The sequence below is a fragment of the Nomascus leucogenys genome, chromosome 16, assembly GCF_006542625.1.
Source record: "Nomascus leucogenys isolate Asia chromosome 16, Asia_NLE_v1, whole genome shotgun sequence".
NCBI lineage: Eukaryota > Metazoa > Chordata > Mammalia > Primates > Hylobatidae > Nomascus > Nomascus leucogenys.
Window position 1 is genome coordinate 87,579,681 of NC_044396.1, and position 23,872 is coordinate 87,603,552.

The window sequence follows — 23,872 nt, forward strand, 5'->3', positions numbered from 1 at the left end:
TTTCACAGGGGAAATCAGACATTTAGCTCAGATAATTTAGCCTCCAGGAATATTCATTATGGCTTCATTGTATAGAGAACATCTATGCTAATGTCATTACATAGATGCCATTTTCTCAAACTTTGATGGCGATCATGATGATATATAGTAGGAGAGGAGTGGGTAATAACCAGGCACACCACTATAGCAATACCTCACTTATTCTCTGCTCTCAGCTCTTCAAGATGTAGTCGAGACCAAAGAAGTAGCAAGAAAGCACTCTCAGCAGCTCAAAGAGATGCTGCAAAAAAATATGCTGATGCCAGGACAGCTTGTCTTGCCTTTTCTTTAGGGCCTTATTAACCATCAGTACATCACAGTTCTTAAAAAGTTTAGCTATTTGGTTTTCCGAAAAGCAATATTGAAGTAGAGAGAACAAATTAGAAAGACCTCAATGCCATTAGATTAGTGATTTTCAACCCTAGGAGTTGGGGATGGGTCATACATGCCTGTGTTTTCCCCCACTTTTATGCATGGAGAAACTAGAGCTCAGTGAGGCCACATGATTGCCAGAGGTTCTGTAGTGCTGAGGCTTGGTCTGTCCTCCAAAACCTTGGCCTGTCTACCACTTCCCTGCCCTGCTTGTGGTCCCTTGGGACCCTTGAGGGATCTCCTTCAGGGCTAGCATAGTATCTGGCATATTATACTTGAGACCTCCCGCCTGCTGATCCCCAGGTACTTTCTACTATACTTGAGGAATTTACCAAGAGGGTGTATCAATCAGGTAAACAGAAATCATGCCAGATATTTTAGCAGAGAGGATTGAATAGTAGGAATTGGTTAGACAGGTGCTGGTTGACCCAAAAAGCAAATGGGGAGTACTGAAGCGATACAGAAATAGTAACGAAAGGTTAGCAGCAAGCCATCACCCTCAAGGCTGGAAGAGCAAAAGAAGTAATTTAGAGGAAGTGGGACCAAGACCCCGTTAGTGTTGTTACCTCAGGAACTTGAAGAGGGTCCTCACAGGGCTGGGACTTAGACCTCCAAGAAATGGGTCCTGGCTTGCTGAGAAGGTATGGTGAGCATGGTTCTGGGAATGTAGGGTAAAAAAATCACTGTAACTGCTAGAATTTAGAACCATCACTCTGGTCTGCTGCCAGGAACTGGAAACACAGTGGGAAGGAACAGGCCCCCTGCTTCACATCCCCAGTTGGCAGAACCTCATAGGGAACCACTGGCAGAGGAGAAATGAGGTTTTCCGAATCTCTACCCAGCATTCCAGGACAGCTGTATAGGCAGATAGGTGTGGAGCTAAGAGACCACAGCTTAATAACTGGCATAGATGGCTTGTTTGTGGAAATGAAAGATGACTTCCACTTTTGTTCATTCAAACCTTGGGTATTCTTAAATGTTCATCAAGTCTCACCATGCTTTTTCATGAAGAATATCATCATTTATTCAGTTGTATTCACTCGACAAAAATTTCTGAATGTGTGTTCTATTCAAGGTGCAAAACTAGTGACTGGGGATAAGATGATGAATCACACAGTTTTACCTGTCTAAGCTAGTCAGCAGGACAGGTGACAAAAATGTGTGTAACTCTCAGGGTTGAAAGAAACCTCCAAGTCCATCCTTCCATCAGATGATTGGATCCTTCCTTCTGTAACATTCCTCTTTTTTTTTTTTTTTGAGATGGAGTCTTGCTCTGTCACCCAGGCTGGAGTGTAGTGGCACTGTCTCGGCTCACTGCAACCTCTGCCTCCTGGGTTCAAGCAATTCTCCTGCCTCAGCCACCCAAGTAGGTGGGACTACAGGTGCCCGCCATCACACCCGGTTAATTTTTGTATTTTTAGTAGAGACGGGGTTTCACCATACTGGCCAGGCTGATCTCGAACTCCTGACCTTGTGATCCTCCCGCCTCGGCCTCCCAAAGTGCTCGGATTACAGGCGTGAACCACTGCACCCGGCTGAACTTTAAAGTATTTTAAAGACAGTTCCATCCTTGGTCAAATTTATTGTTAGAATCTTCAACTCAGTAATTTGTACTGGACCTCTTTTCTCTATAATTTCTATCTTTGGTCCTAATTGTACCATTGGTTTTTTTACTGAAAAATCTAACCCTTTTTGTTTTTTTACATAATATACAAAACTATTTGTGTTATAAGTTTGATTCTCTCCTGAATCGTTGATCCTGTAGGATAAACATTTTCGTTTATTTCAGCTGGCTTTCCTAGGCAGTGCTCTTCAACTTTTTTCTATTATTGCTTCTTTTATAGAGCCTTTGTAGACATCTTTTTTCCTAATTATCTGCCCACCCCAAATAAATAGACTGCAGATATATTCTGTATTTGTTTATGTATCATGGACCTTTGGTGAGCTGGCAACCGTAGTTCCTGTAATTATCGGCAAATTCTTCAAACGGATCTAGTGGAATACTTTTCTAGATTCCTGGCCGTGTCTTAGTGTTACTATCTTAGCTAGTCATGTGTAATATAGATCATCAAATTATTCCACCTCCTGTTTTTAAGATGAGAATAGAAGACAGTCAGATATCCATCTAAGGTACTTATTGTTAGTTGTAGTCAAAGTAAAGGTCTGTATTTATTCTTTGATTCTGTCTCATTTGCCCAGACAGGCCATGTGAAATGACTAGTAATCTGTATATTCAGCCCTAAAGTAGATCAGTCTGTTTTCAGTAGATTTGGCAAGTGGAACCCTCTAGAATGAGTAATTTTTTAACTAAACACTTTATGGTCAAAGGACAAAATGAAAACAAATGCCATTGACTGGCCATGGTGTACTTATTTATTTTTTTAACGAAATCCCTACGTTTTTAACGTGTAACTTGCTTCAGAACGTGAATGTCTACATTTAACTTGACAACATCCCTTAAAGGAAACCCCCAGTGGGAATGTCCACTGTGAAGAGATAGCATCTGACTCTAGGCGGAGCAATATATAAAATGTGTCTGGAGAGTGACCTAGTATGCGTAACACTCCCTGTCTTTAAATTGACATGAGAAGACAGGTCTCATTTTCAGTAATTCTATAGCTCTATGCTGAGATACTTCATTTCCACAGAGGCTGTGACTATTAAAGTCTGTGCAAATTGATTTTTCATCAGTATCTTAATTTTCTATCATGATTAAATCTAACTGACAGGATGTATATTTCTGCTGTAATTGTGTTTTGCTTTTAAAAAGTGTTTTATGCCTGTTTGGCCGTTTTCAGGTGGCTTAGAAAAAAACATTGAGTATGAGTAGAATTCTTTATATAAAAGTGACCCCCTTTAATATCATCATACGGAAAATATGATTTAATGTCTTAAGGTTCTTTTCCCGCCCTCAATTTACTCTGAGCCTTTACTGTGTAAATAGGGACTGGTTCAGAAACTGATGTAAAAATTTATGCACATAGAATGATAAATCCTACTTCTAATTTATTTTAAATAGTGTCAGTGTATTATGGTACATCTACCCAATAGAAAATATTCATTTGTAGTTCTCCTAGATATGAAAGTAATAGAGAATAAGATGCTGGTATTATGTGGTTGTTATAGAATATCATTAGTACAGTCGTATTTCTATCTCAAAGTATGATAATGCCAGCGGGATAAATGAGGAAGACATTGAATCTTCACACAAAGGAAATGGGTTTTATAATGAGTGCAGTCTGAACAGAACTAATCTCTTTCTTGGATCATTACTTCACCTAATCATAAAACCTTTTTTAATTCAAATCCTTGCAGGATTCTAATTGGTGACCTCTGGAGCCTGATAATTGTTTAAGGTAGCTGGTCTTTTGCAGTATACTTAATGATGTTTGCAGTTAAAAGTGAGAAATGTGATTTAACCCATAGGTGTAACTAAAAATGTAGATTTTCCTTTTTCAATCTTTAATAGTTATTCCCATCCCCTCCTTCCCAAAGTTAGTGAATTAAGTCATTACTAACTTGAATTAGTCCAGTGTACTGGTTGCCTCATTTAGTCTGGATTTACTATTTATCTGATAAACGCATTGGGTTGTATTAAGAATAATCCTCAATTATTTAGAATAGCTAACGGACGGGTCTGTTTGGGAAGACAGGAACTCCTAGCCTCTTTTTTTCTGTTGTGTAGGTATATCTTCCTGCTTGCCATTTTTGATTTAAGTAGAAACTTAGCCAGTCTTTCTAGCCAGTTTCAGTAACTTTCCTGACTACCAGATAAAAATGAGTCATTAGAAGAGAAATTCACCAGTATTCACCATTGTGACCAATAAATCTGTAGGTGAACCCCAATCTCAGTCATTTGTCATCCTCACCACTGTGCATAATAGCATGATGTAATTTAGTTTGTACTATTGTACATTTATGATGTTTTTGAGTTCCTCTTTTACATATCTTAGTAAATGAGGGTCATTAAATGAATACAGTTGACTATCCCGATAGAATTCTGTATATTTATTGGAGATGAAACTTAATCTGTTTCATTGACTTGTTTCTTGGAAGGTTTCATTTTGTTTTGAAGTCAGCATTTTGTAATTTGGTATCTGAGGAAACAAGCAAAACCTTTGAGAGTCGGACAATGCTGGAACCGAACTTTAGTTCTGCCATTTATTAGGTGTGGGAAAAAGGGAGTGGTAATTTCTGTCCCAGCACTCTATGAGGACTGAATGTTTATAAAGCCTCCAGTATAGTGTCTAGAATATGATAATTATTCAACTTGTTAGATTCCTTCTACCAGTTTTAGGGAACATCCCATCTTCAATTTCTACTCTTTGGTTCTTATTGTTTTAAAATTTTAACAAACCTATGAAATTTACGAATTTATTTAAAATTGTTAGAATATAGTACCAAAATCCAGTAACCTACTCATTTGTGAAGACCTTTGAGTACTTCCCCTTGTTTAAGGGATACATTTTTATCTCATTGAGGCATTGAATGACTATGTCTTATCTTTGTGTTTCTCTTCCTGTTATAATGCCTTTCATTTTGTGAATGACTACATATAATTAAGGAGAAATTAATGTGACAAATGCTACACTGGTAGCATTTGTTTTAAGAATTTTACAAAATTTTAATAATTCTGAGTAGTGTTTGGAATTTTTAAATGTATCTGGATTTGGTTCTCTGGAATCATTTTGGTGTCACAAATTCTTCTTGAAATCCGTTTTATAAGATAAGAGCTGTTGAGAGATAAACTTAGGTACATTAAAATTTTCTTTTTCCTGTTTTTTTTTTTTTTTCTTAAAGACATGAGTCTCTCTCTTTGTCCAGGCTGGAGTGCAGTAGTTTAGGCATAGGTCACTACAGCCTTGACCTCCTGGGCTCAAGCAATTCTCCTGCCTCAGCTTCCAGAGTAGCTGGGACTACAGGCATGCACTACCATGCCTAATTATTTTTATTTTTTGTAGAGACATTGTCCAGGCTGTCTTGAACTCCTGGGATCAAGTGATTCTCTTTCCTTAGCCTCTCAAAGTACCATAATTACAGATGTTAGCCACAGTGCCTGGCTAGGCACATTGAAATTGTAATGCCTTTATCTGAGCAGACGTGAATTGGGCAGCATCGGAGCTCAAGTGGTTCAGGGTTTCACCAAAGGAGAGTGAGGGCAGAACTTTTATAAAGTGTTTGTAAAAGCAAGACAAAGAAAATATTTGATCGATTAACGTGGAAATTCCCTATTTAGAGGATAGTTGATGGTGCTGTTTTTGAGATGGAGTCTTGCTCTGTCGCCCAGGCTAGAGTGCAGTGGCGTAATCTCGGCTCACTGCAACCTCCACCTCTTGGGTTCAAGTGATTCTCCTGCCTTAGCCTCCTGAGTAGCTGGGACTCTAGGCACACGCCACCATGCCCTGCTACTTTTTATATTTTTAGTAGAGATGGGGTTTCACCACTTTGGCCAAGATGGTCTCGATCTCCTGACCTAATGACACACCCACCTTGGCCTCCCAAAGTTCTGGGATTACAGGCTTAAGCCACTGCACCTGGCCAGTTGGTGGTTTTTGGTTGGTAGTCTCTAGTTCCAGGTTAGTTGGTGGTTTCTCATTGGTTAAGCTGAAGTTTTCTCTTCCTAGTGTGTGGCCATTCACTCTGAGTTGGGTTTCAGTTTGCTTCCGTATGAACCCAAAGCTCCGGAGCCATCTCAGTGTACTGGCCTCCCCCCTCCCCCTCTTTTTTTTAACAGTATAAATAAACCATCACAAATTAGGAATTTTATTTTAAATAAACCTCTGCTTTGTATGTTGCAGTTTCAGAGCACTTCCTTAGACATTTCTTTTGATACTTGTAATAACTTGGTGAGTTTCCCCAAAATATAATAATCTAAAACATTTTTTCTCACCCCAAATCAAGATCTCTCTGCTACAGTAATACTAAGAAAGTAGAGGAAGCATGGACATAGGAATCATAACCTGGGGCTGGAATCCTGAATCTCTGTTGGATGTGGGACTCTAGCTTAGTCACTGGATGTCTATAAATAGTCATCTCCTTTCTGTAAATGAACATTGTATCTACTTTGCAGCAGTGTTACAGAGATTGTCTACTTGGAAGATAGTCATTAAATAAATTCCAGCTGCTGATATCATTGTAATATTTTCGTTAATTAGCCATGATGGGTAGTTAATTAATTTCTCCTCCTCTCCATCCTCCTCATTATTATGCTTCCTTTCGTTGCCTCTTGTCTTCCTTTTTGGAAATTTGACTGTCATTTTCTCCTGTGTATGTTTTAATCTTATGTGTTGTATGTATATTTAAGGACATTTTACTTACAAATATTTGCTCTTTTTTTTTTTTGAGACAGTGTCTTGCTCTGTCGCCCAGGCTGGAGTGCAGTGGCACGATCTGGGCTCACTGCAAGCTCTGCCTGCTGGGTTCACGCCATTCTCCTGCCTCAGCCTCCCGAGTAGCTGGGGCTACAGGCACCCGCCACCATGCCAGGCTATTTTTTGTGTGTTTTTAGTAGAGACAGGGTTTCACAGTGTTAGCCAGGATGGTCTCCATCTCCTGACCTCGTGATCCGCCTGCCTTGGCCTCCCAAAGTGCTGGGATTACAGGCGTGAGCCACCGCACCCGACCCTGCTCTGTGTTTATAAAAATCAGTTTTCCAAGCATTTGTAATATTTAGAGTATCCAGTGTTTCTTTCTCCCTAGATGGTATATTTATGCGTATTTATGATGAGCTTATTTGTCCTTATTAGACAGTGATAGGTGTCTCTACTCTGCTGTGCCATTTGTTCATGGAATATTATTTGCAAGATGAGGCACTGTATGAATCAATCTAGTTTGGGTAGTTATAGTGTGTTCCACTCTGGTTTGAATGTAATGGGTATTCAGTTAGGTTTGGATTGCTTAAATAAAATAATTCTTTAGTGAAAACATTTGTCATGTTGGAGGTTAAAAAATTCCTTTTCAGATTAGCAGCTGCAGTAACATTTTAGTAATTTGTCCAATAGAATTTACAATGGCTGTAAATACTCTTTATATTTCTTTTAAAAACAATTTAAATACTCCAGCTGGACTGTTGTACTATTTTGAAATAGATTTCTGAATGTTGAGCATCTTATATGAGCTTCTCATTTTATTATAGATTCGGGCCAATGCCTGTCCTTAATTAAACTTTACACAAGAGTTAAGGTGTTTGGAAAAGTGGGTGGGGGGTAAACTCTCTTGATTTTATTAATTTCCACACTAGTAGGTCATGGTGCAGGCTGATTTGAATTATTCAGTTGTTTTCTGACCCTTTTATGAACTTCCATTAATAGCTCTTATAAAACAAGTTACAGTTTTTAGAAGAGCACTTTTCAGCAGTGACTGCTAGCTAGCTCTTTACAAACTCACTATACTCCTTTAAATTATTTTAAACATTCATTCATTCATTTATTCAACCATTTAGTAACCATTTGTGCAGCCCTTATCCTAAATCACTATGCTAAGTGTTAGAATATAACAAAAATGAATAAATAGATGTTCTTAACCTTCCATGAGCTTACCATCTTGTCATCTTGTTGTTGGGCACAGGAAGTGTGAACAATTAGTATATGAAAATATACTCTGTTGTGGTACAGGTTTTATACAGCAAAACAGGTCATTGTGAAGGATATTATCAGTTCATCTGTGGGGTGAAGGGGAAGTTGATGTTTTAATTAAGAGCTGGAGGCCGGGTGCGGTGGCTCACGCCTGTAATCCCAGCACTTTGGGAGGCCGAGGCAGGTGGATCACGAGGTCAGGATATCGAGACCAGGGTGAAACCCCGTCTCTACTAAAAATACAAAAAGTTAGCCGGGCGCGGTGGTGGGCGCCTGTAGTCCCAGCTACTCAGGAGGCTGAGGCAGGAGAATGGCGTGAACCTGGGAGGCAGAGCTTGCAGTGAGCAGAGATTGTGCCACTGTACTCCAGCCTGGGCGACAGAGCGAGACTCCCTCTCAAAAAAAGATAAAAAAAGAGCTGGACACAACTTGCAATTTCTAGGTTGCTCAAGAGATACAAAGTTAAATTAGATAAAATCTCACCCCTCAAGAACTTACTGTCTAGTGTAATCATGTACAGTATTTGGCAAATGCCTATATAGAACTTAAGTGGACCAGGTATTGTTGTTCTTTGCAAATATTAAATTATTTAATCCTCATAAAAACCCTATGGGGCAGACGCTGTTATTTCTACATTTCTTTGATGAGGAAATTGTGACTTAGATTAAATTACTTTCTGACAGCCATATAATTAAGTACCATAGCAGGGATTCAAACTCAAGCAGTTGGAGTCTGGCTGCATTATTTCCAAGACTCTTACTCTCTGAGGTTTTATGTTTTAGTTTTTTTTTTTACTGAGAAAGTTCTTCTTATTACTTAGCAGTTAAGAATTCAACAATCAGCAGTGTTCAAAAGGTGTCTTGGATGCAGAAAGTGAACCCTTTTGCCATTATTTTTATCTCTTCAATTTTGGGGGCCAGAGTACCAATTTTTACCTTAACTTAAAACCATGGAAATTGACCGGTTACATTAGGGGATAACCATGCAGGACCTGAGAGTATTTTTTGATTTAATCATCTTAGGCTTCAGCAACTAAAGAGCCTTAGTCATGTCTCCTCTGCCCCTCTTTTTTTTTTTTTTCCTTCATCTACTTTATGCAAAGATTGCTTCTGTGTGACTCCTTTGTACTCACTTAACTCTGTAATTTGCTTATTTTGACATTACTGGAATGTGTATTTTCATTTGGATTTGGACCTAGAACTGTCCCTGATATCACACAAAGTTCCTTCAGCCTTTCCTTTAAGTCCACTTTGAGAGCTCACTAAAGATCACCAGTACTGAGGTTCTGTAATTTCAAGCTGTTCTGTATACACAGAATCACTTGGCTGTAGGAGAATAAAGTGAAGGGATAAGCAGGTGTGGCCACGTTAAAAACGTCCAATACTTGTGATTTACAGCTTTAGAACATTTTCACATCTCACTTCAGGAAAGAAGGAAAAGAAATTAAAGGGTGTAGTCTTTAATTATTCACAGTAGCTAAGAGGTGGAAACACTCCAAATGTCTGTCAGCTGATGAATGGATAAACCAAATGTGTTACATAGCTGCAGTGGAATATTATTCCGCCTTCAAAAGTAAGGAGATACTGCCACATGCTGCCCCATGGATGAGCCTTGAGGGCATTATGCTAAGTGAAATAAGCCAAGCATGGAAAGACAAATACTGTATGATTCCTCTTATATGACACAGCTACGCAGTCACATTTATATAAACGAAATAGAATGGTGGTTACCAAGGGCTGGGGGGGAGGGAAAATGGGGAGTGTTTAATGTGCATAGGGTTTCACTTGTGCGAGACAGAAAAGTTCTGGACATCTGTTGCACAACAGTGTGGATGGACTGAACGGCACACTTAAAAATGGTTAAGACTATAAATTTTGTGTTTTTTTGTAACAATTTAAAAAAATAAAAGGTATGGGCCTGACGTCAGATATATCTAGATTTGAATTCTGACTGTGCTATTAGCCCTCTAACCTTTGCAAACTTCTTAACCATTTCAGTCCTCAGGATCTCACTCTGTAAAATGCAGGCGACAGATCATATATTTGTTAGGATAAAGAGATAATTTAAGTCAAACAAACAGCCCTGTACTTTGTGAGTCATCATCAACAAAGTAATAATTATAATTTAATTACTACTGGTATAAGTGACCTCTAAAATAATTTTCATTATTTTTCAATATTTTGCTGTGTAAATTTATGTGTGGTGAGCCCAGATAGACACTTTTGTATGTAAAAGAGGTATTAGAAATTCCTTTTAAAGATTCCTTGTGGGGCCGGGCATGGTGGCTCATGCCTGTAATCCCAGCACTTTGGGAGGCCAAGGCGGGAGGATCACGAGGTCAGGAAATCGAGACCATCCTGGCTAACACGGTGAAACCCCATCTCTACTAAAAATACAAAAAAATTAGCCAGGCGTGGTGGCGGGCACCTGTAGTCCCAGCTACTCGTGAGGCTGAGGCAGGAGAATGGCGTGAACCCAGGAGGTGGAGCTTGCAGTGAGCTGAGATCGCGCCACTGCACTGCAGCCTGGGCAACAGAGCGAGACTCCATCTCAAAAAAAAAAAAAAAATTCCTTGTGTTTGCTAAAGATGAAGGGTTGGAGTTTTATTGTTGTTGATGTTGATTTTTTTTTGTTTTTGCCCTATCAGGTCCTCTTTCCACCCTTCCCTACTCTGCTCTGTGCCCAGAGGCTGATATGCATGGTACAAGACCTGTATCATAGATATATTTTCCTCTGGCTTTGAGCTGGATTAAGAGCTATCCACTAGTGGTCACTAGCAGAAGCTTGGCAGGAGGGAGAAGTGAGCTCAGAGTGTCTGTTTGCTTTGGCCATTCCTGCCGTGTCACCACAAATTAACTGCTTTCCTGTGTGCAGTCTGTAGCCCCATCAGGCTACCATATTAGTCTCTTTTTCTTTTCCTTTCCTGGCCCCTTCATGCCATTTTAGATGGGTAAAATATTCACATGCTTCAGAGATTTAAAGCAGTGCAAAAAGAGATACAGTGAAAAGTATTTCTGTACCCTATCTACTTTGTTCTCTCCAGGCCAAATAGATAACTAGTTTCTTATACCGTCTTTTGTTGCTTAACCACGGGGATGTGTGTTCTGAGAAATGCATCCTTAGATGATTTTGTTGTTGTGGACCATGATAGATTGCACTTAAACACACCTGGATGGTGCAGCCTGCTTGCTGTACACATAGGCTAGGTGATATAGCCTGTTGCTGCTAGGCCACAAACCTAGACAGCATGCTGCAAAGCCAGAGTACATGTTACCATACTGAGTACTGTAGGCAGTTGTAACACAGTGGTATTTTGTGTATCTAAACATAGAAAAAGCACAATAAAAATACATTGCAAAAGATAAAACATGGAGTACTTGCATAGGACACTTACCATGAGTGGAGCTTGTGGAACTGGAAGTTTCTCTGGGTGAGTCATTGGTTGAGTGGTGAGTAAATATGAAGGACTGGGTCATTACTGCACACTTTTATACATCTGGCTGCATGGAAGGTTTGTTCACACCGTCATTGCCACAAACATGTAATGCTTTGTGCTGCGAGGTTACCACAGCTAAGCCATTACTAGGCAGTAGGAATTTTTCAGCTTCATTATAATCTTACAAGACTGCTGTCATATATGTTGACTGTAACGCCGCTACATGATGTAAAACTATATATCAATAGGGAGGTGTTTTCTGTGTGTATATAAGTAAATTAAACATTTTTTTCATACATACTGTGTGTGTGTGTGTGTGTGTGTGTATGTGTAAGTAAACAGTGCATTTGGTACCGATCTTTGACTATCAGAACATGAAGTTTCCTCATTTTGTGCAGTATTTTATTCCAGCGTGTGCTCTAGCCTACTTACCCAGCACCTGTTGATAGATACTTAGGTGGTTCCCAGTGTTTTGCTATTAAAGACAATGCTGTAGTGGATAATTTTGTGTGTAATATTCCACATCTATCTAAGTATATATGTAGGTTAAATTTCTAGACATGAGGTTGCTAGAACAAAGGAAAAATGATAATCTGTGTGTTTGACTATATGAGAGAAATGAAGCTACTTTAAAAGTTTTACATTACTAAAATTTTTGTATTGGAAACTTAACTTATTTAAATCCAAAGATTATTTAGCTATTTTTAGTAGATTACTGGACTTTAGTATATCTGGTACCTTAAAAAGCAAAAGAGGCCATTTTTTAGGATGTTCTGTACTAGATCAAAGCAAAACAAATGAACAAACAAAAAACAATACAGATATTATTACTGAAAACAAGAATTCCGCAGTGAGAGAAGTTTGGTGTACATGGTTTGAAAACATAGCATTTTAATCCCCTACATTATCTAAAACTTTAATCACACATTTGCTTATTATTTCTGAGCTAGGAGATGGTATTGGTACCTTAAGCTGTTTGGTACCAAATGTAATCTGGGGATTAGTGAAAGTCAAATCCCCTATGCATTCGTCCTTGAAAATCTGATTGGGTTTTCTCTATTGGTGGCCTCACTTTGCTACAGTTAACTAGAGGGTCACATCCATCTTGGTGGATCTCAAGCATCTTTCCTCCCTCGGGGAAGGTGACAGGGATAGTAGCAGGGGTTTTTGGATATGCAACTTGCAGTTAGGGACAAGCATAAATCCTTGAGACAGATGTCTCAAGATTTCATGGATAATTTTGTACAATTCTCCATTTTTGTGCATTATGTACAATTCACCATTTTGTGTATTTCTGGATTTCAAAAAAAATTAAGCTACTTATAATCCTCATTCAAGTAGAAAATAAAAATTGTTGATTGAACAGCATCTGCTAAAAACAAGAAAAGTTTCAACCCGTTTTGAATTGTATATTGGAAGGCACAAGGGCCTGAGAAAAGTACAGCATTCATGATTTAAACCAGGTCTGTTTGACTCGCGCGATGGGGCTCAGGGCTCTTTGCATTGTTGTGTGGTGCTTTAGGCCTGTTAAATGCAAACCTACATGCTTGTGATATGGCATCAGACTTAAAAAATTTTAAAAAAATCTTAAAATATTCCTACATCATTCAAAATTTAAGATAGAAACAGTGCATTCTAGCAACTTAAGATTTGTAGGATGCTGTGTATATGTAGAGAGGAAATTAGATATTTTATATAGATTTTCTTTCATTTTCCTTTTTAAAATAATAGATGATCTTAAACTGTAATAGGTGATAAAATACGTAATTCCTAATTTTTAAAAGCTTACCTGTATGATTTTCTTACATCAAAATGTTAAATAACACTGACACAAAGAAGAACATGTGGAATTCTGAATTTATGGATTTAAATATTGTGCATCTGGTGTGAGTTTTCAACAATTACTAAACTACTTTGTTAATTGAAAAGGAGACAGTTGAATCTATTTTGACACCCATACACATACCATACAAAAACAAATTTTAGGACGTTTCAGTGTACCTGATTTTGTTGAATCTTCTAACTATGCCAAAGGTATTTCTAATTATTGCGTAAATAGATAATGAAAGGTGGGATTTATTTTCTTCTTATTAAAGCTGAAGTCATGAATTGTTATACTCGGTGCAGCTGATGTGAGACTTACTGCTCTTTACTGAAGAAAACAAAACCAATGTAGCTCATTTATACCATTGGTGCTACAGTTTTCAAACTGTGTGTGTGTGTGTGTGTGTCTATTCTATTCGTGGAAAATTTCTGCAAGACTATATAAAAATAGTTGATTATAATTATTTCTGGAGTTGAAGTGATAGGAGAAACCTTAAAAAAAATTTTATATCCTGTCATATTGTTTTAAATTGTTACCATGTGCGTGTATTTTTTTATAGAAAAAAATCAATAAAATTAAAGGTACTCTTCTATTTCTGTGTATATTTTCCTTTACAGATTCCACTTAGAATTAATTTTTCAGGATCAAAACATAGTGTAGTACAAGAAAACAGACAAAATGACAAATTCATTTTTTTGGTGACTTAGTCTTTATCTCTTCTTGGAAGCTTTGATTAGAAGCTGCAGATGTAATTTGCTGTTTCCTTCTCTTAGCCATCCTTTCTTATCTTCAGTTTCTACCCTGCTTCCTTCCGTCTCCCCCACCTCATCACTGTTAATCCCTATTGTATAGTGTTTTCAGACACTAACCAATTCTCTGATGCCAGCTGTGTATCCAATAATTCAATTCTGAAGCTAACTGCAGGAGTTAGCATCAGGCCTCCTGCCCTCCCCACAGATCAAGGGCTTAATCCCACAAGACTGCCTCCACTTCAGATGCCAGCCACAGTGTAATGCCCGGGCTACCCAGATTTCTGCCTAACTACAAATTTGGAGGCTCCAGGATCCTTCCTCAGGTTTGGTAATTTGCTATAATGACTCACAGAACTCAGGAAAGCACCTTGCTTACTGTTAGTGACCAAAGTTTCATCAAGGAGTGAGAGGCTTTGTCAGCATTTGTAAGTCACATGAGATCCTAAGGTTTTAGAACTAAATCATTGGATATTCTAGTTCCCTTTTCTCATTTTGAACTTGAAGAACCTGCATCCTAACTGATGTACTTTTTTCTAATTGTGAAGACAATTATTAGCAGATCTGAGACGAGAATCTTAGAATTTTATGTCCCATTTAGTGTCTTTAAAATTGTAATAATTCTTTGTTGCTCATTCAAAACCTTTTAATAGACAATCATTTAGTTAGAAATAGGAGGCTGCATATTATGATGGAGTGAAAGCTCCTCCGTGGTACTATGAAGCCCACTGGCTGTTTCAGTGGTGACAGAAGCCCCAGGCTCAAAGCCTCTAGCTTAATAAATCTTTCATTTGTCCCAAGATACTGTAAAAATCTTTCTTACTTTTTTTTCTGATATGACATAAAAATGGTGGGAGAGACTGCACAGGCACCTTGTCTTTGGAGCCAAACAAACCTGAGGATAAATCTTACCTTTGCCATTTATTGTGAAGTCACCTCTTTGAACCTCCTCTTTGTCATCTGTCTTGAGGATTGAATTATGTCATGAACGTGAGATATGTTGTTCAGGGATGGCACGTATTAAATTCTTAAATGTTCCTAGCTTAACAAGCAAAATGGATAAATATGTATATTCCTTTGTACAGCTGATACCGTCTTTGATACCTTCTCCAGGCTTTTATCCTTCTCTGAACCTGGGTGTCTATAGGTTGGTCCTTGGAGGTAACAGTTCACATACTCATTCATTCAGCAGTCATGCAAGCACCTAATTTTGTGTCTCTTGTGCAACCAAATACTGTGGGCCATAGGGTGAATGAAACTTTATGCTAAAATTTTATAGGATCTGGAACTTGCTTAGTTTAAGATATTTATGAGTGAATAAATAGATTTTACCTAAGAGAAATTTATGTTCCAGAGGGAGAGGTAGCATATTTTTTTTTTCCATCTAAGGGTAGTAGTAGAGTTGCACGTAAAGTGCTTTGTGAGTATCAAGGTGAGAGTGATTGATTCTTCCATTCTTGCCGCCCCATTGAGGAAAGAAACACTTGCACAGAAAAAGAGATTTGATGTGGTTGAGTCTCGAAAGGAGATGAAGGTGAAATCATCGTAACAAGTAGAGCGAAGAGCATTAGTAAAGACATTAGCATATAGTTGATATGTGTCATATGCAAGGAGGGAAGATTTGACTGGGGAGGTGGGCTACTGGAAGGTTGCCTAGGGTGTTTAATGCCATCATAGAATCAGTTCTTGGTTGTAGAAGCCTTGAAAAGCCAGGCAAGATTGATAACTAGGGATGTTTCAGCGCTTTGTATCACTGAACTGTGAATACTTAATGGCTTTTCTTCTTTATTTGATCAGCCTTATCTAGGAATCCAGAAGACCCGAAGTAACTTTTTTTTGTGTTTGTTATCTGGTCTGTTGTTCTCCTCTGTTGGTATGAGCAGTTGAGATTTGACTTTGTAGAGCCATGATACATGCATTTATTCCATTTATGAAGAATCATTAATAAAACAGGAAATGTACTTGAAAACAATTGCCTCAATTTAATAGTCCATACTTCAGTAGTAGTTGATTTCATGCCACAACAGAGCTAACCAGAACACCCAACCCCTGCATTTCTGAGTCGTACACTTCATGGTTATCTTTTTGCCTCCACAGAAATAGAAAAGTTTCAAAAAGGAGAAGGCAAGGATGAAGAAAAGTACATCGATGTGGTGATTAATAAGAACATGAAACTGGGACAGAAAGTGTTAATTCCTGTAAAACAGTTCCCTAAGGTAAGACAGTAAGGTCTACACTGCAGGTATTTTAACCTGAATCAAAGGGAAGCAGATGTTTAGTTTATATTCTGTTTGGTGTTTTTAGAGATGTTTTCTCTTAGCATCCACCTACACACACTTTTAAAGTTAATTAAAAACTTAGTAAATTTAGTCATTCTGTCTTTTCCTTTTAACTTTAGTGTGAGTTACAGATTCCTGAAAATATATCCTTTTGAGTCAAACTAGCAGTGTGACTTTGGGAAACCTATTCAACTTCTTTCCACTTCAGTTTCCTCATTTGTAATAGGAGGTTAGATGATTTAAAATTAAATGAGATAATGTGTTAAATATTTGGTACATAAAGGTTCAAAAATATCATTGTTTATATTTTATTTAAATCCTATTTTTCTTTTGTCTTTCTTCTGAATGCTCATATACATGACTCTTGCATATTGTTGTGTATATTAGTAGTTCATTTCTTTTTATTGATGAATAATTATCTGTTACCTGAATATATCATTGTTGTTTATCCATTTGTCTAGGCACTTTTAATTTTTTGGTTATTATAAATTAAATTGCTCTGAACATTTTATACAAGTTGTTTCTTTTTCTTTTTCTTTTTTTAACGTTGTATTTTGTTTTAAGTTCTGGGATACATGTGCAGGACGTGCAGGTTTGTTACATAGGTAAATGTGTGCCATGGTGGTTTGCCCCATCACCTAGGTATTAAGCCCCACATGCATTAGCTATTTATCCTGATGCTCTCCCTCCCGCTGCCCCCATGACAGGCCCCACTGTGTGTTGTTCCCCTCCCTGTGTCCATGTGTTCTCATTGTTCAGCTCCCACTTATAAGTGTGAACATGTGGTGTTTGCTTTTCTGTTCCTCTGTTAGTCTGCTGAAGATAATAGCTTCCAGCTCCATCCATGTCTCTGCAAAGGTCATGATCTCATTCCTCTTTAGGGCTGCATAGTATTCCATAGTGTATATGCACCACATTTTCTTTATCCAGCCTGTCATTGATAGGGATTTGGGTTGATTGCATGTCTTTGCTATTTGTACAAGTTGTTTCATAACCAGATATGTTTGTTACTCTTTATTAAATACCCAGTATTGAAAATTGTTGTGTATTTAGTATTACAAGAAATTGTCATACTTTTTTCCAAAGCACTTACACCTTGTAACATTTCCACAAACAAATGTGTGCAGGTTGTAGCTGCCTCATACCCTCATCAGTATTTGGTGCTGTCAGCCCTTTTTATTTTAGCCATTTTGATGGTATATTGGTATCTTCCTGTGGTATGAAGTTGCATCTCCCTTATGATTGATCATTTTATGCAATTTTCATATCCTTATTGGCTGTTCCTGTATTTGAATCTTGAAATCTTTGCCAACCTCAAGGAAATGTTAGAGTTCTTTCTAAGTTATAAAGATACTCTTCTGTATTTTCTCTAAAAGTGTTATTGTAGCTTTTACTTTTAGGTCTATGATATATCTCAAATGAATTTTTGTGTATGGTATGAGATAGAGGCTCAAGTTCATCTTTTTTCCCGTATGGTTATCTAGTTTTTCTTGCACTATTTGTTGAAAGATGTTTCCCTCCACTGATTGTTTTGGTGCCTTTGATGAGAAAATCAGGTGAGCATATAAGTGGGGGTATATTTCTAAGCTTTTAGTTCACTTCTTTCAATCTATTTATGGATCCTTATGCCAGTACCACACTGTCTTGATTACTGTAGGTTTGTACATAGTGAGACATGAGTTTAGGTAATGTAGTTCCTCCGCCTTTGTCCTTCTTTTTCAGGATTACTTAGATATTTTAGATCCTTTACAATTACATATAAATTTAAGAATTTCTTTCTTAATTACTACAAAACCATCTGCTGGGATTAGAATTGCAATTGCATTGCAGCTGTTGAACAATTTGTGGGAGATTTGACATCTTAACAATATTGAGTCTTCCATTTAATTTCTATCAACAGCGTTTTGTACTTTTTAAGGTAGAAGTTTTGTATGTCTTTTGTTAAACTTATTCCTAAATATTTTGTGTTGACACTATTGGAAATTGAATATTTTTAAATTTCTATTTTCCAGTTTCTTTCTAATAATAATTTTTTGTATATTAACCATGTCTTCTGCTACCTTGCTAAATTTAAATTCACTTATTCTAGTAAGTTATTTTGTAGATTTCTTAGGATTTGTCATGCACATCATTATACCATTTGCTTAAATAGTTCACTTCTCCCTTTCCAGTTTTTATACATCTTATTATTTTACTTGCATTATTTTGGCTAGTATCTCCAGTATAATGCCAAAGACAAGTGAGGAGAGTAGAAATTATTCCTGTTTCTAATCAAGGAGGAAAGCATGCAGTTATTTTAGCATTAAGAACAATATTAGTTACAGGTTTTTTTTTGGTAGATTTCATTTGCTAGGTAGAGGAAGTTCGCTTCTACTTCAGTTTTACTGAGAGTTCTGATCCTCAGTGGGTAGTAAATTTTTTTGAATGCTTTTTCCGCATCTCTTGAAATAAACACAAGGTGTTTCTCTACACTGTTTATATGGTAGATTTTAATGATTGATTTTTAAAACTAAAACCTTCTTTGTATTCTTGGGTTAAGCCCTACTTAATATTGACATATTTTCTGTTTTATATAGTGCTGGATTCATTTGCATCTTATTTTAATGGGTGATACTGACCTATACTTTTTTTTTTTTTTTTTTTTGAGACAGAATCTTGCTCTGTTGCCCAGGCCGTAGTGCAGTCACGCAATCTCGACTCACTGCAACCTCTATCTCCTGGGTTCAAGTGATTCTCATGCCCCAGTCTCCTGAGTAGCTGGGATTACAGACATGCACCACCACACCTGGCTAACATTTGTATTTTTGGTAGAGATGAGGTTTCTCCATGTTGACCAAGCTGGCCTAATGTGATTTACCCACCTCTGCCTCCCAAAGTGCTGGGATTACAGGCAGGAGCCACCACTCACAGCCTGACCTATACATTTTTTAAAATAATATTTTTGTCAGATTTTAGTGTTAGTGTTATGCTGGTTTCATAAAATGACTGGGGAAGTGTTTCTTTCCATTTTCTCAGAGAATATATATCAGATTGGTGTTACTTCTTCCTAAATATTTGATAGAATTCACCAGTGAAGCAATCTGGGCCTGGAGTTTGATAATGAATTCAGTATCTTTGGTATGACACTAGGCAGATTTCCTACGGCATCTTTTGTGAAAATTTGTTTTTAAAAGGATTTGTACATTTTATCATAATATTTCAGTTACTACTTCAGTTATTTTTCTGATCGATTCCCCTCTCATTCTTTTGAGATTTCAGTTACACATATTTCAGCCTTTTGTCACCCTCACAGAGGTTTCTGTGGCTCTGTTTCTTTTTCCTGTCCTTCAGATTTTATAACTTTTACTGCTATATCTTAAACTCATTGATTCCTTTCTGTCTTCATTTTGCAATTAACCCACCAAGTAATTTTTTTATATCAGGAATCGTAATTATCTGTTTCAGAATTTATGTTTGAATCACTGTATGTAAAAATATGTTTTTCTCTGTTGGGATTTTCTATTTTTTAATTCATTGCAAGTGTTATTTTCCTCTCTGTCACTGAGTATGGTTAAATAGGTCCTTGAACATCTCTGTCTACTAATTTCTACGTCTTCTAAGTGTTGGCCATCTTAGATTTATTTTGCACTGGAAGTCTTTTATCTTGATGAAGAGTCATTGCTTCAGTCCTTTGCATTTTGAGTAATTTTGGATTGTATGCTGGCTATTGTGAATGTACATTGTAGAAACCTTGGATTCTGTTACTTTCGCGGAAGAATTTTGATATTTTTGTTTTAGCAGCTAATTAACTTGGTTGGATTCAGGGTATAAACTGTGCCTATTGGGTAGGAGTTCAAGTCTCAGTTCATTTCTTTCCTTAGTTTGGCTTTTTGTGTTTAATTTTTGTCACATGATTCAGAGGCCAGCCAGAGATTTCAGAAGATTTTATGAATAATATTTGGTTATCTGCAACTCTGACTAACTTTTCTAGTATTCCTCCCTCAGATTTCAGCACTATGGTTTTCTCAATCTCTGCCACTAAGGCCAAAAGCTCTAAAATGAGTAAATTCACCCCAGGGTATTTCCTTTGCTGAAGTCATAACTTTCTTTCAGAATCCGCCTGTTTTCGATCAGTCTTCAGCACTTCAGATAGTTAACTTTTATATTTTGCTGTGAGTTTAGGAGTTTACAGTTGATATTTATAGGTGGGCAGCCCGTTAGGAATGTACTCAGCCATACCTGCAGAACTCGGGGGAATATATGTGTCTTGTAAACAGAAAATTACATTATGAACATTTCATAGACAGACTCGTTACTCAAACAAAACATGACTGGTGGAAACCTTTGTATATTGGTTCTTTATGCTCAATATGCTCTGTATACTTAATATGCAATAGATAGAAAGATGACCAGATTATAGACCCTGCTTTAAGTAGTTCATAGTCTAGTTGATGATGATGAACCTGAAACTAATACTTTGTTGTCTCCAAGTTTGTAAATGAAATAAAATAAAGTGCAGTCATGTGCTGCATAGTGATTTCAGTCAATGATGGACTGCATGTATGATGGTGGTCCCATACGATTATAACACTGTATTTTTGCTGTACCTTTTCTATGTTTAGAAATATAAATATTTACTATTGTGTGACAATTGCTTATAGTACTTAATACAGGAGCATGAGGTACAGGTTTGTAGCCTAGGAACAATAGGCTATACCATATAGCCTAGGTATACAGTAGGATATGCCGTCTAGGTTTACGTAAGTGTACTCTTTGAAGTTTGCACAATGAGGAAATCACCTGACAATGCATTTCTCAGAATGTGTTCACATCATTATTGACTCACAACATCAATAAAGTATATGAAATAAAATCTCAAGTATTGTTTTTCATTGTCAGCTTTGAGGTAAGGAAAGAAAAACTATAAATTTAAATTATAATTAAAATTTAATTTAAAAATTATAATTTCTGTGTTTGAGATTAGAGTTCATTTCAAGTACTTACAATGTCTGAAGTAGACCATTTAGAAGTTACTGCTTTCAGGATACTGAAAAACAATATTTCTGCTTAGCATAATGGAGCATACAAGTTTCAAGCCAGCCAAAGAAGCTTTCATGCTTGTGTCAGTTAATAGAATGAACTGGAGGAAACGAAATAGCTGGAATAGCTGTGAGTAGAGAATAGTGTAGTGTGGAATTAATGCTGATGGTACACTTCCAGCTTCTGGGGCAAGAGAGAACTACTGTTTGTGAAACTCCATCTGATAAAGTGATTTCAATTAATTGAATAATTTCTCTTCTGTTAATGAACCATTTTCAACACTCTTTCAATGGCACAGCATTGGACACATGAATGATTTAGTGTTCAGACCTTAATGTATATTCACTCTCTTGAGTTATGTATCTGAGCTTATAAAGGGTGAAATTCTAAATGCTGTTTTATGATTTTTTTTAGAAGTTTTTTAAGAAGCTGTGGAAATTGTTCTCCATGGGTTTTTTGCAGATAAACCTTAACCTTTGGTGCTGATCAGCGCCAGCTCGGAACATGGTCAGTGTAAACCCCAAATCAACATTGGAACAAGGTACTCTGTCTTTGAGGACCTACAGATACATTACGGTTTAGGGTTTACATTTTTTTTTTATTCACTGGTTCATCCGTCAGTGGATCCGGTTCTGTCTATACCTAGCATTTACTGAGGGCCTTCTCTGAGCCAGACATTGTTCTGGGAAAATCGAAGTGATTAAGTCATGGTCTTTGGGCTCAAAAAACTGCCAGTTTTTGTGGTGAATGCAGATGAATAAGTTAATATTAATAATACAGGTGCCCTGAAAGGACAGAGAGGAGGATCCTGGTGATAGGCTCAGGGAAGGCTGCTCTAAGGAGGTTGTCTCTAAAGAGGCTGGCTGGCTGGGATCAGAAGTGAGATGGTGAAATTGAAGGGTGGTGACAGAGGAGCACCGTATTGAAGCTCAGAAGGCATTTGGGAAATTACAAGCCGTTTTATTTGACTAGACAGATGTTTATAGAAGACATAAATGAAGTTGTAAGGGAGCAGAGTGCGGGTGGCATTGGCCAGAGGTCCTGCGAAGTTAAAGTAGAGAATGACATTTGAACTGTTTTAGATGATGAGGCTTCTCCAGATGCTTAATGATGGCAAACTATTTCAGGAGAGGAAATGCCACATGCATAGTCATGCTGGAGTGAAAGAATGTTTATGGACCATTTTAAAAAGTGAGTTGTAATATGACATTAAATACATTATATCTCTATGCATAATGCTCTGTTTTAAGTGTCTATGCTATATTATTAAATGAAAAAAGAAAAGTCAAGATACAGAAAATCCAAGATTCAAGTTGGAGAATTATTTGAAAAAGCGAATCAGAATCTTAATAGCAGTTATTTTCTGGAGGATAGGGTTTTGTGATATTTTTCTACTTTACAGGTTTCTGTACATGAATGTTTTAATAACTTGGTGTAACCTTTATTAAGATAAAAAAATTTTCCATTTTTTGGGAAAAATGTGCCTGAGGTTTTTACTCAGGAGGCGTTTTTGTACTGTGATTTTGATTTTCAAGGTTTAGTGTGCTATGTTCAGTCTGTAAGTTTAAATTAGGTTTATTAAATTTATTAATTTGATAATTGTTCTTTTAGCCTCTAAGCATTCTAATCTGTGTACATACTATTTGCAGTAACTTTGTCTTATAACCAGCAAAAGTTTCTTATGTTAAAAGTTTTTCTAGAATCTGAATGTTGGGAATGTGATATATTTGTTCTCTTCATATAAATGGTTAGGTCAAGGGTCTTTGAGAGATAAAACATGTCTGTTTCTGGAGTTTCAGGGAAACTTTCTTTTTTGAAGTGAGCTTGCATTCTTACCTTGTAGCATAGTATGTCATAGACAATTTAAAACCCCTTAAATTACTACTTGGTAGAAGCCTATTCCATGGAAATCATCATGGATTTACAGATTTCCTAGCATGGTAAATATTTTACAGTCATATGTTAAATGTTGCCATTTTTGTTGCTCCTGATTGATTTTCAGAGATATAATATTTTTTCAGATAATTTATGTGAAAATGATTTTTGATGTTCACTTGATAATTTACCTCTAGAAATAAAGTGATAATGTACATGTAGGCTAGTTTTTTGTATCCACAGTGCCAAAACTAATTTGGTTGTCTTAGACCATTGTGCTGCTATAGCAAAATACTGAGACTGGGTCATTTATAAAGAACAGAAATTTATTATGTTTCTGGAGGCTGGGAAATCTAAGATCAAGCCACCTGCATTTGGTGTGTGGTGGGGGCCCTCTTGCTGCCTCCTCGCATAGTAAAAGGCGGAAGAGCGAAAAGCGCCTCAGCTAATTACCTTAGCCCTTTTAAAAGGCTTGAATCCATTCATGGGGGCAGAGTCCTCATGACTTCAGCACTTCCCAAAAGGCCCCACCTCTTAATTACCCCCACACCCCCACAGTGGCCATTTTCAACATGAATTGGAGGGGAAACGTTGAAACCATAGCAGCTGGCTAGTTGGGATTTTGAATCTTGTTGACATCAAGGCAGTCTGATATTAAAAATAATCACTTAAGGATACATTTAGTTACTATGAGTCACTCCTAG

General features: G+C 37.2%; 1 protein-coding gene across 5 annotated transcripts in view; it reads left to right on the top strand.

Moving 5' to 3' along the window:
- The window catches only part of KHDRBS3 (KH RNA binding domain containing, signal transduction associated 3), a 198,097-nt gene that overhangs the window by 46,966 nt on the left and 127,259 nt on the right, over positions 1 to 23,872 (top strand). For all 5 annotated transcript variants that reach the window (XM_030795399.1, XM_030795394.1, XM_030795395.1 and 2 more), the window contains one exon: positions 16,093 to 16,211. In XM_030795399.1, coding sequence (XP_030651259.1) covers positions 16,093 to 16,211 — 119 coding nt within the window. The remainder of the gene's footprint in view (positions 1 to 16,092; positions 16,212 to 23,872) is intronic.